General features: G+C 39.7%; 1 protein-coding gene across 3 annotated transcripts; it reads left to right on the top strand.

The window, feature by feature from the left end:
* The first annotated feature begins 441 nt into the window (after positions 1 to 441).
* On the top strand, positions 442 to 12,830 carry LOC134620134 (serine/threonine-protein kinase Kist-like). 3 transcript variants are annotated; one of them, XM_063466106.1, is made up of 10 exons: positions 442 to 1,179; positions 1,814 to 1,943; positions 2,832 to 3,018; positions 3,820 to 4,017; positions 4,124 to 4,218; positions 4,297 to 4,373; positions 4,472 to 4,570; positions 4,704 to 4,792; positions 5,291 to 5,411; positions 11,067 to 12,830. In XM_063466106.1, exons 1-10 carry the CDS (start codon positions 879 to 881, stop codon positions 11,087 to 11,089), a joined length of 1,320 nt encoding a protein of 439 aa, XP_063322176.1. In that variant the 5' UTR covers positions 442 to 878; the 3' UTR covers positions 11,090 to 12,830. The 3 variants fall into 3 exon arrangements, 2 of the variants coding, with proteins under 2 accessions (XP_063322176.1, XP_063322175.1); XR_010092075.1 differs by lacking the exon at positions 11,067 to 12,830 and having other exon boundaries at positions 4,690 to 4,792; positions 5,291 to 5,397; XM_063466105.1 differs by having other exon boundaries at positions 5,291 to 12,830.
* The last annotated feature ends 278 nt before the right edge of the window (positions 12,831 to 13,108 follow it).

Raw genomic sequence — 13,108 nt, 5'->3', positions numbered from 1 at the left:
GGTGTGATCAGGAGGGACAGGATTAGACATGAGTACATTCGAGAGACAGTTGAAGCTGAGCAATTTGGAGACAAAGTTAGAGTCCTGTGCAGAGGAGGGGTAGGGATACAATGGACAGATGATGTTAAATACTGAGCTGTCAGACAGGAGGAAAAGAAGACCTCAGAGGAGACCCGTGGAGGTATTTACACAGGACATACAGAGTGTTGGTGTGACAGAGGAGGATGTTAGGGAGTGAAATAGAGGCAGATGTATCCTGTGATGACTCCAAAAAACGGTTAAATATTAGTTTGTTTGTTTTTTCAAACTACGGTTTAGCTTATAGTTTAATTTTAGTTAACCATCATATATTTGTTTAATAATCTGAAATAGTGTAAGTACACTCCCTACCGGTAGGGGGCAGAGTGCTGAAAAACATGCACCACCAGGGCGGTAGAAACGGAAGTAAGATCAATATCAACAACCTGAGTTTACAACTCAAGTCGAACTTCGCTGCAGTAGCGGATAATATTTTTGAAGTTATTGTTGTAACTTCTTACGCTTTAATATTGCCCGGTGCATTATGGGGGAAGCTTCAGCCCGTGCGCTGTGGCGGCGGTTTATCTCTGTGCTCAAACTCAATGGCTAGTTTGGAGATAGGTTAGCTCACTTTCTGTCAGCTGACTGGCTTGAACTCACTTTGGCCGTCTCGGGCAGAAAACTGTCGTCTGATATGCTCGGATATTGCTTTCGGGTTAGTTTGAACACTGACGTAGGCTTAGTCAGAGAGTGTGCTCGCTGCTGTTGACGCGTCCCGGTACAGTCGTCTTTGCAATGATCCTGCAGCTGCTGCCACCAGTCATCTAGCTGGCTCCTCTCCTCCTGTCCCCCCTCCCTTAATGGCTCACTGCGGCTCCTCCGAGCCCAGCGCAAAGGTACAGGCCCCGCACCCGGACAGCATCCTGCCCCCACAGGACGGCGTAGACCAGAGCATGAAGCCGGTGCTGTTTGAGATCTTCGGCGAGCTTTGGACCGTGCAGTCGCGTCTCGGCCAGGGAGTCTCGGCCTCGGTGTACCGGGTCAGTTCGGGCAGAGCCACTGCAGCTGTGAAGGAGTTTCAAGCCGACACTCAGGGAGGAGATTACGGGTATCACAAGGAGAGGTCCGTGCTGGAAGACATCCAGGGGCATAAAAACATTGGTAAAAGCCTTATTTCACTTGTGTAAAACGTTTGCTCTCACGTGGACCATTAAAACAGTTGCATAACAAACTACTTTTCTTTTCCTGTACAACCTACCTAATCATTCGTTTACAAAGCAGACGAAGAACAACCTCACATATCTGAAAAACTGCCATTTCAACAGTACATGTGTATAAAAGACCAGAGTGGATCTACAACAGCGCAAAAGCTTAATATGTAGCGTTTTTGTAACCAATAAATATCAGATTTATTAGAAAATCACTGCCTATTTTTGCAGTATTTGCTTAGAAAACCCAGTCATCTGATTTGTCCCCACCCTAGCTTGTTTATTTCCTTTATAATAACTCATGAACTCTTATCTAGTAACATGCTAGTCTTCAACACCCTCATCTGGCCTTAAGTAGTTCTTAAAAGTTATTGTGAAAGCTTAACTTCAGTGGATTGTAATAATCCATTTATGTCATGGGGATCATGTCTGTACAGATCAGCAAGATGGTCTTATTCTGGTATGTCTTTCTGCTGGCATTGCACTGTTATTGACTGTTTTTTGTTGAAAACCTCAATGAAATTCTAAATAATATAATTCTCACCATGTGTGTAACGATGCATTCTTTTCCCCCTTTTGTTTCTCAGTCACACTGTATGGAGTGTTTACCAACCACAGCTCTATGGGTGTCACCACACGCTGTCTTTTGCTGGAGCTCCTGGATGTCAGCGTGTCTGAGCTGCTGGTGAGACGCAACAGTAGTACCCAAGGTGTAAGGTAAGTGAGGTGATATCACTATTGTGTGGAGTAGTGATTTAAAAAAGCCATAGCTCGTAGCCCGTATGGATGAAACTGTGGATAGATAGAATGCTGATTGGTTGAAAACTGAGCTGGAACAGATGAGAGCACCAGTGAAGTTAACAAAGGAAACAGGAATAGTTGTTCCACATATTTTGACAGTAGCCCCTGGTGACAGCTATCACATGTAGACAGTTGTCTGCAAAGCTCTACACAGGACCGAGGCACAACCAAGCCAATCCCATTACTCTGTCTATGGCAGATTTAAATCCTTACCATGTTTATTTTGCCTTTTTCCCCCATCCTGAGACTGTCAATAGTCTCTGCAAATGACAAAATTTTATGATTTTGACTTGTACATGTCTACTTTTCAACTTAAACTGTCAAAAGTTGGTGGCATTTCTCATGGCAGTAGTTTCTATATTTACTTTACAGACTTTTGCAACATTATGCGTTAAATCTTTTATTACCTTCTAAATACATTGGACAGTAACATAGTTTTCTTTTACTAAAACATGAAGAGAAGGCTTCATGTTTTGCCATACTGATGTACTGTGTCAAAACCTCATTCAAGCAGCACATAATGCCATCTGCTGGTCAAACAAATATGCTGCACGTATTGTTACTGCGCTACAACATAAGGTGACGTATTGTGGGATCTAAAAGTTTGACAGCACTATTTATCAGTTGTTGGGAGTGAAGATTGTTCAGTTTTGCTTTTTTTTCCAGATGTAATACAAGATTTTTAACAATATAAACAGCATCTGGACCAGTGATCATGTTATATAATAAATAATGTTAGATTTTGTTATTGCTAAGAGGATGTGAGCTACCTGTGTAACATCCTAGTTCAACATTTGTGTTTAGAGCCCAGCAGGGCCACTCCATGTGGCTTGTCCAGCACTGTGCCAGAGACATCCTCGAGGCTCTCGCCTTCCTTCACAAAGAAGGCTACGTCCATGCAGACCTCAAACCACGCAACATCCTCTGGAGCGCTGATGACGAGTCCTTCAAGCTCATCGACTTTGGCCTCAGCTTCAAACAGGGAAACCAGGTGGGTTTTTGTTATTATTCTCAATATTTTAACCTCAACAATTTATTCCCTAAAAAACATGATGCAATGACTGAAGTTAAAGATGTGTCTTTTTACAGGAGATTTTCTTTGACTTTAAATATTGTTCAACAGATTTTAAAAAAATCCAGAAAAAGGTGGATGTGGTGGAAGTTTCATTCTATAGTGAGTTTGGCACTGATTAGGTGGGTTTTGACCAGTTTGTGTTGGCCACTAGTCTGTGGTTTCCTGGCGTTGTTGCAGGATGTGTGCAGGTGCAGATGAGACTAAAGAGAGGTCTAGGTGTTAGCAGACATGGATACCTTGGGAGACTTAGCGTGGCAGACTTAGGGTAGGCGAAAGAAAGCTGACAGCCAGTAGCGGGCTGCTGAAAGCAGACCATGAGAGAGCCTGAGCAATTTGGAGATAAAGCAACTGTTGTTATTCCAAGCTTCACCTTATGAAGGCATTGAGAGTTTTTCCTCTTATTGACAGAACTTCTTAGGCTCTCTGTTTGTCTTCTTGGTTGGAGCTGAACCAACTAGCAATTGAGTTTAAGCTTTTATGAATCAGTCTGTATCAATTGCATTTAGAGCACACCATTTGAAAAGAAATAAATGCACTTAATAGAGATGACTAGAAAAAATGTTTTGTGCTCATTTTGTTTTTATGTTAGCTAAAGATAAAATCATTATTAAAATATGAATAAATCGTAATGATCTAGTGTGTATTTAGATCTGAATGTTAATAAAAGAGGAGCAGGGATAGCTCTGTTTGTGAAATTAAGACATCCTTATCTTGCAGGATGTCAAGTACATCCAGACAGACGGGTACCGCGCACCGGAGGCTGAGCTTCAGAACAGCCTGGCTCAGGCGGGGGTGGAAATGGAGGGAGACTCGGGCTGCACGGCCGCCGTCGACCTGTGGAGCTTGGGCATCATCCTGCTGGAGATGTTCTCAGGAATCAAACTCAAAGACACCGTCCGCTCGCAAGAGTGGAAGGTATGGCAAAGCTCTCCAAGTTTTAAGCAAAGAAAAGTCTAATAACACTGACCTTTGGTGCAATAGAAAGACATGAGCTTACAAAGTATGGTTTCCTGCCCTGTAGGATAACAGCTCTGCCATTGTAGACCATGTCTTTGCCAACAACAGCCTGGCATGCCCTGCCATCCCCGTCTATCACCTCAGAGACCTTATCAAAAGGTAAAGACTCATCCACTAAACAGTGAAGTCTTATCATGATGGCTCCGGTTGTTGACTCATGTTACTTTGTGTCTGCAGCATGCTTGTCACCGATCCAAAACAAAGATGCACAGCTGAAACTGCCCTGCTGAGCCCATTCTTCAGTATTCCCTTTGGTAAGTGTCAATATTTGAGACATTCACCAAGATAAACACAACTCTCTGGTGTGTTGTACTTAGGTAGGTGTGTGTGTGTGTGTGTGTGTGTGTAACAGCACCTCACATTGAAGACCTGGTTCTGCTGCCTTCTCCTGTTCTGCGTCTGCTCAACCTAATCGATGACAGCCACCTGCACAATGAGGATGAATATGAAGGTACAGCAGCATGTTTTTTTCTTTGATTTTTTTCCATATTTTTGTGTTGCTTCTATCCTTCACTGATTTTTCAAAGCTTTATTATTCCATCACTTGCCTCAGTTAAGTAAAAATGTCAGATTGTCATTCCCAGATATCCTGGAGGACATGAAAGAGGAGTGCCAGAAGTACGGATCCGTGGTTTCTCTGCTCATCCCCAAGGAGAATCCAGGGAAAGGACAGGTGAGTCTTTTTGTCCTTCTAAAGGTGCTTTTTAAACTTTCCTTCTAAACAAATACAGCTTTTTCACACCTTTCAAATGAATTGAAATCTGAGAGGGTTTTAATCTTCCGTCATTTTACAGTTGCTGTATTTTATTAAGAGAAGCCTTGAAATAAAACATTACAGTTCACACTTCCTTTGGTGCTGCAGGTTTATATTATAACATGACCGATCTTTTGTTTATTTGCAGACTTTTCATCTCACTGTATATAAATGTATATCTATAAGTGCAGTTCAGAAGATGGATTAATAATGCAGTCATTACAGCAGAAAATGATGACACATTTATTTTAAATTTATTTACCTTTATTTTAGCATGAAGTCCCATTAAATCAGATGTTTTATAAAGGAAAATTGTTTGCAGCTCATTATCTAAATGAGTTGAAAGCATGTATTCAGCATAGCTGTAAAATACAAACAAATGCACCCACTAAATCTTCATTTCCCTTCTGTCCACAGGTGTTTGTGGAGTATGCCAACTCCAGCGACTGCAAAGAGGCTCAGAGGCTGCTGACAGGCCGCACCTTTGATGGAAAGTTTGTCGTGGCTACCTTCTACCCTCTGAGCGCCTATAAAAGAGGTTACCTCTATCAGACTGTCCAGTGAACTTTTAAATCCTCAATTTACACCTCAGCATAGTTTGCATGTTAAAAACACAACTGCAAAGGTCACCAATGAGTAGCTGCCCTGCAGTTTAAGCTCTTTCAGATATGAGTGAGTGTAGTTCTGCATGCAGTTTTCTACAGCAAATCTGTGTTTCATGCAGAGTGCAAACTGAGCTGTGGTGAGCCTCCGCCTTCAGTCTGTGTGCTCTTTTTTTATCCATCCAGTGCTTTAATATATACTAGATCTGTCTCATTTAATATCTGTTAGCCAGAGGCCTGCGTTCTGGGGACCGCAGTGCCTGTTCGAGCTTCCGTATCACTTTCATTCACTCATAAAACCTCCCATCAGAGTTGCAAGATGAAATATTACAGCTCTGCACTGCATTTAAAAACTTCTAAAGGACATCTCACTTGATAAATATATAGATAGAGACTTTATTTCATCAGCTTTATACAGAATGCTGCTAAAAACATGTAGCAGATGTTAAGTAGTAATTTAAAGGGAGTTTTATGCATCAAACTCAAAACTAATGACAAAACACCCTGAAAATCACACCCCTTCAAAGTGGAAAATTTACTGTGGTGAAAGCATTCTATTAATATTGCCTATTTATATATCTTTTTAGGTTAAACATTTTAGAGGAAATGACATGGTACCAGGGGAATATCCAGGTGTCTTCTGCCTGTTTTCAGGGAGATATTGTTTGACTAATGCTTCCACTAGCTGGTAGTTTTCACTCACTAACTCACTGCCATTATCTGAGCAAGCCGAGGGGTCTCTGCACCCTATCCTGTAGCCTTATGCATCGTAGCCTTTCATTTAAAGCCAATGTGCTCTATTATCTATTTTGATTATTTTTATTGTTTGTGAAACTCTTCAGAAAAACACGCAGTAAGCATAGTTGTTGTGTTTTTTCACTGCAACACACAAGCAAGAAAATTAAGAGATAAAACTGAAGAACTAGTAGGTAAATAAGTCTGTGAACAAAAAATGGTTCCAGCAGAGGTGAAAATGTCTTCTAACTTCCTCTAACTTGAGCCAGTGATGTGTTCCGTTTACCTCGTAGTTTTGTAGTCCGGAGCCAAAGCATCAACCAGATATTGGATGCAGATGTGTGCAGTGGGGCATTGGAGATTACCCTGAACAAGTGGTGTAAAGCCACTACCTGGAGGATATTTGTAGCCTCTTTCATTATCACTTTTTTTTTTAAGACAATCTTGAGTTGGTACAGTCCGTGTTGCTGTCATCACTGTTTTTAAATCTTGCACATTGTGGCTTTAAAGGCTGTGCAGCACTGTTGCAAGGTGAAGGCTACTATACTAACTAGATAAGGTTTAATATATGACAAGCTTCCAGTGTGTTGGTGCATGATCCAGGTGATTGATTGTACACTGCCAGCCCAGTGTTGTAGCATCATCGTCCTTTGGTAGCACTTTTCATACTAAAGTCAGTTTCTTGAAATGCTGCTTTTTGCATGATGAGGAAAAACAAAGAAAACAAAACATGTAGCCTTGAGATAAAGATTTCCTGGAGCCAACAAAGTTAATAATTTGCATCTTTTAGCAGCAGGTTTTGGTGTTTTTGCAGTGGAATGTGTTTTTTGTTTTCTTGGGGTTTTTTTCTTCCTTTACTGGGTTTATAGTAAACACCAAGACCGCTCTGAAAGTCTTTTTGAAACATCAGACAATTTCTACACAAGTGCCCTATGACATTCACAGGCTAGCTAACTAACCAAAATGCTGCTACAACAGCTGATTGTGCTACAGCTGCATGTGCTTATAGCTAAAGCCTTTGCTGATGCCTTATGAAATAACCTCCTTCCAGCAGTTTTAGTGTCCACACAAATTAAAGTGGACTGTTACCAACAATAACCTGGAACAAATCATTTTTCTCTATTCCTTCATTAGTTGCTCACTGCTAATTTTTCTTCTTATAGCTTAAGTAGCTATTAATCAAAAGCTCGAAGCTACATTTGACAGTGCAGGTGTTAGCTGCGGTAAACACTAATGCTAATAATGCAAGATTCTAGAAGTGAAATTCCCGTTATATTCTTCATGTTGATTTTGATCGTGAGCTGTAATTTTGTAACCATCCAAAGCAGACTGGCTACAGGCGACAACATTATGAAGCAGTGCTGTGTGCTCCTGTAGAAAGCAGATAGCAACCTTGTCTTAACAAAAAAAAAAAAAAACATTTTATTCATAGTAGAGTAAAATGGAAAAGAACTACTTCACCCACAATCATGACCTAAATCCTCAAATTCTGACTTGAATCCTTCTTGAAATGGAAAAGCCGCAAACAGTGATTCCAGGCAGGAACAAAGCCCTTTACTCTATTGAGAACTTCTACTTTACTACATACGCAAACACCAACTACAAAATATATTGACAGCTATTATTTTACAACACTATGATGGGGAACACGATTAAATTCAATTCAATTCAATTCAATTCAATTCAATTTTATTTATATAGCGCCAAATCACAACAAAAGTCGCCTCAAGGCGCTTTATATTGTACAGTAGATAGCACAATAATAAATACAGAGAAAAACCCAACAATCATATCATATGACCCCCTATGAGCAAGCACTTTGGCGACAGTGGGAAGGAAAAACTCCCTTTTAACAGGAAGAAACCTCCGGCAGAACCAGGCTCAGGGAGGGGCGGCCATCTGCTGCGACCGGTTGGGGTTCAAGAAGGCTGAAAGTTGTTTCCTCTGGAATCTGGGGTGTGCAGTGCATTGTGGGATGTCTAGTTCCTTCTCCGTTAAAAGTAACTTATGCACATATTATTGTACCTTTTGCTTTTTTCCCTTTATTGTTTTTACCATAGTAAATCTTTTTGTGGTATTTTTTTGTTTTTATGATTCCCCTCGTAGCTGGTTGGCTTGATTTGAGGCTTAAAACTCTTTAACTTTCTGAACAACAACGTGTAAAGTCCTTTGAGTGCTTAGAGTAGAAAAGCACTATATGAGAACCAGTCCACATAACTGGAGAAAATGAATGGGATATTCACTTCTAGAACCGGAGCCCTTAGAAACATGGGTGGTTACTGTTGAACTAGCAACAGCTAGCAACAAAACACCTTTGATTATATTAAACTGAACAAAGGTTTTTTGTTTTGTTTTTTTGCTCAAAGTTACCCTTACAGTTGAGCCGTTATGCTTTTCCTTGTTTTCTGCCACTGAGGGCAGATTTCCATAATATATCTTGTGTTTTATGAGGGTTAGCTAGTCAGAAGAAATTTGGCTCAAAGGGAGAGGAAACGATTTGTTTCAGACAGGGTCGACTGAAGAGTAAGGCTCAGAATGTGGTAAAAGGAGTTATTCTGAAGAGTGAAACATGCAAAGTCACTGTATTGGAGTCCAGTCATAATGATATTGAGCTGGCGTAATAAGTCTTCTTTAAAGTCTGGTGTGTGAAAAGCAGTAGCTGGGTATGCTGCTGAAATATAAAAACGTGATAGAAACCAGATGGTGACGTCGATGAGGAGAATAAGTTTATGCATCAATACTCTTCTTTTCTTTTCTTTTTTTTCCTTTTTCTTTTTTTTAAAAATAAAATCCGATTTCATTTGGATTATACTTAAAATATACAAACCTAACTCAAAGAGAAACAGCAGTGTTATCCTTGGAAAGGTCTAAAGATGTATTTTTCTACAAACTTTATGTTTTTGCCTGAAATGTGAATTCCAAAGTTGAGAGCATCTCTGTTGAGTTGAGAGCTGAGAGCATCGCTGCCCTGAAATCTTGATTTTTAAAACTTGAGTCCTTCCAACCACTTTATGGTAAAGCAGGTTGTAGATCTGTGGCATGTAAGCACATTATGTAACTGTAAAACAAGGCTAAATAAAAAAAACACCCCACATATTCTCACCCAGTCAGATTAATTAATTGGCTTACAAAGTGTTACAAGGAGAGATTGAATATTGTGAATGAATTCCTTGTTTATGTGGAAAATAGTAAGCTATTCTCCAAATAAAATGGGCTGTAAGGGTGGTTTCACTACTCATGAATACCGGCTGGGGCCATCCACAGTTTCTTTTGGACTGCCAGCCACAACACACAATAAACCAGAGAAGCACAGAGACGAAGTTAAAGATGTTCGACTGAAAAAGAACAGAACATGAATCCACACTGTCATCGTTAAAGCACTGCATCATGGTTAGTTTCATATGTTTTTGTCGTATATAATCAGTTGAGTTGAGTTGTGGTTTTTACTGTTAGTAGTTTATAGTGAAAAGGGCAAAGCAGGTCTGTCTGTGGCTGCACCTTAAAAATGATAATGTGACCAGCTGGCTTTTATAAACGGATAGAAATACTCGTTGATTTTATGAAGCGTTTGTTACCTGAATGTCTGAGTCCAGTGCTGCTCTTTATTTCACTGGAAGCATGAATATAAAAAGAAAATGCTTCCACAGAGCTGTGAGAGAGAGACGTGGGGGGAATCCTTTGGTAGTTTTAAATGTCTGAGTGGAATATTTATTCAGGTTGCAGGTTTTTTAATGTGTTCGCTGATGGTGATGTGAGCTCTATGATGCAGAAACAATGGGGGTTTTGAGTTTGTTTATGATTTTCTTTATTCATTTAGGTAAACTTGCAGTGTGGAGCTTTGTCTCCCGTGTCTGGCAGTGGAAGTCATTTCATCAACACTGTTAACGCATGCTGACCATGATTGTTTTTAGACACATCATCAGAAACTCTTCTTGGAAGTTTCCTAGGTTTTTTCCACTTTCCTCTACTCTGTTTGCATTACTGTGGTTGCTTAACTCTTCAGTTGTGGCAAACCAGTTATTGCTGGGTAGACATAAAACACATTGCTACCAGTGCATCAAATTTAAAACTCCGGTACTCTATGAGCAATCATAAGCTTAATAAGCTTTGTGTTTAGAAAGACCTTGAATGTGTGCCACAGTCCAGCTTTACATTTTGAGATTGGGTAAAGTTTATTTAGATTTTTGTTTTTTAATATCTTAGTTTAAAAAAACATTTTTCTTTGCTCGAGGCAGAAAAGACGCTCAGCGCCGCCTCATGCTGCTGGCACTCGCAGCAACTCGAGCAACTGAAAACGTACGCTGGCCTGAAAGTAATCCACAGATGGTTGTTTGGCTACATTTTTGAAACCCTGCAGATAGGAACTGCATTTATGTACTTTTATCACTCATAAGAGAGCAAAGTGTGAGCAAATCAGAATATCCACGGTAGTGTTACGCCTCCTGTTTACGCCCTCTGAGGCTTGTATCTCTATCTTGTCTCTGAGGCAGCTCCTCACTTAAGACTTAAATCCATTATTTTGTCTTGATAGACTTCTTAGGCACTCAGTTAAGGTTGTTGATTATAAATGTATTTTCTTCATTTACACGACTGCTTGTTGCAGCACTAATGCACACTACTTTATGTGCGAATGCATTAGTGTTTGAAGTATCTGGTTCTCTGTGTGTGTGTTTGTGGCATTAGAGCTCCTCAGAGTATTTTATGATGTTGTTCAGCAGACAAATGAAGAATATGAGGGTTCAGAAGTGGGCGATGATTTTCTCTGTCTTTCTTCCAGTTAGCTGTCCCACTTTTGACCTGCATTTGAGTGTGTATGCAGAGGATTTTGATCCTTCTTTTTCCCCCTTTTTTTCCAGTTTCATCCTGCCTGCTCTTGTAGTCTTCCATCCTTCTTCCCAAATCCACTGCTGTGATTCAAACGTGGCTCCTAAGTGCTTACTTTTCCAACTTTTTTTTAAGTTGTAGAAAATGAGATTTGTTCTCTGCATATTCCATCTACTTCACTTAAATTCTGGGTTTGTTTTCCTTGTAGCTGCTAGTGAATCAAGGTGCAGCTTTAAGTCAGTCCATTTTCTATATTTCTGCCATCAAAGATATATTTTTTCAGAGTGCACTTTATCTTCACTGCACATTTATTGTGCATCTAGATAGTGTCTTATATGTGTGCACACCTGTGTGGAGGATGAAATAGCAGTGAAAAAGTTAAAGCCTTCTAGCTGTGTGCATGGCGTGATATGTAATATGTGGTGGGACTATACTGCTCCATCAGCATGTGTGTATGTGTGTGGTGATATGGCTCTATATACCAGTTTGCTTGCAAAGGCAATCGAAAAATTCTTTGAAATGACAAACAGGGAGTCAGTTTAGAGCTGAAGAGTGAGTGAATATGAAAAAGTGTCGCCAGCTGTTTAATCTTTAACACAACTGTTGTATGATGTCCTGTTATTGAAAGCACATTATCAAATGAATATCTTGAAATTCTTTACAGCACAGCAGATAAAAGCTGAAGATTAGATCAAATATAAAGAACATCAGCTGCTTCATTTACACAAAACATCAACTGACAGTGAAATGAGCGAGCTAAACGTGAGCAAGAACACTACAACAGTAGAAATGTCCTGTTGGTTCAGTTTTTTTTGCTGAATTTGAATTTAACATGCTGCATATTGACAAAGTGTTTAGAAAAGTGTTCTTCGTGTGAATAATTGTCATTTTTCTTTTTAAATCTTTTAAAGCTGCAATAATTGATCTGATTTTTCAAGCTAGTAAATCCAAACAATAATTCTACATGGGTTAAGGGGAAAAAAAAGCTCTGTGGAGCTGAGAAGACAGTCACTCCTTATGACATCTTTCACGTTACCCTTTGTCATTTGACAACAAAAACACTGATTAGTGCAGCTTTAAAAGTGTGTTTTCTGCACAAACAGGTCCCAGAGTACTGACCTGAGTTATCTTTTTTCTATTTCTTTATAATATCTGACCAACTACTGTTGTAAAATCAGGTTTGGGTATAAATGCCAAGCAGGCAGCACAATCTCTGAGGGCTCAGAAATACCAAATCCAGACCGGAGTATCACCTGAGTGAAACCAAATGATTTGAGAAGCGAGAGAACTTGCACAGTAATTGTTGTCATTTCGAGTCCGAACAAATTTAAAAAAAAAAAGTCTTTTAGTGTAATCATTTAAAGAGTCGAAAGACAATCCACAAGACAAATGTTGCCTTCTGTTTTTGGTTGAGGCCTTCCTGTTGATTTTATGTTTGAGAAACAGTTTACTGAATGTTAAAGTTAGATGATCTTCCAGAGAGCAGTGGGTCCATTTGAAGCTCAAAACTGACTGATTGCTCATAAATCACAGCGATGTGAGGATTTCTGTCCTCAGTGAGGAGTCCTTCTTACTGAATATCCCACTGGTCACTGAAAACAGATGATTGTTTTTGATTGTTACAGATTGTCTGCTTAGAGAAAGCACAATGTAAGAAGGTCACTGTATGCAAGATGCATGCAACACGTGTGAACCTGTGTGTGTTAATCCATTCTATAGAGCCTTCCAGATCACAGTAACCCATGGCACTCACTGTGTTTGAGTGTATTACAATAAAAACAATGCTTGACTTGAAACTGCAGTCTGCCTGGTGTTTCGGGACTCGGGATTTTCTCTCTTTTTCTCTCAGAAGTCTTAAAAAGACCCCTATATGTAGAACAAATGCTCATTTAACAGTCCAAAATGAAAGATGGTTGTTATGTCCAGTATAAAGTAATATTTAATAAATTATATTATTAAATATAATATCTTTTCTGCAGTTCATTCTGTCCAGTAATATTGAGTGGAATGCCTCTTAGTGGTCACTGTTGGAACTGCAGTCAGCAGGTTTAGTAAGAAACCATCTCGGCATGGT

This window comes from Pelmatolapia mariae, linkage group LG23, assembly GCF_036321145.2.
Source record: "Pelmatolapia mariae isolate MD_Pm_ZW linkage group LG23, Pm_UMD_F_2, whole genome shotgun sequence".
Classification (NCBI taxonomy): Eukaryota; Metazoa; Chordata; class Actinopteri; order Cichliformes; family Cichlidae; genus Pelmatolapia; species Pelmatolapia mariae.
The sequence above is the reverse complement of the archived record's forward strand: the minus strand, read 5'-3'. Positions and strand labels throughout refer to the sequence as shown.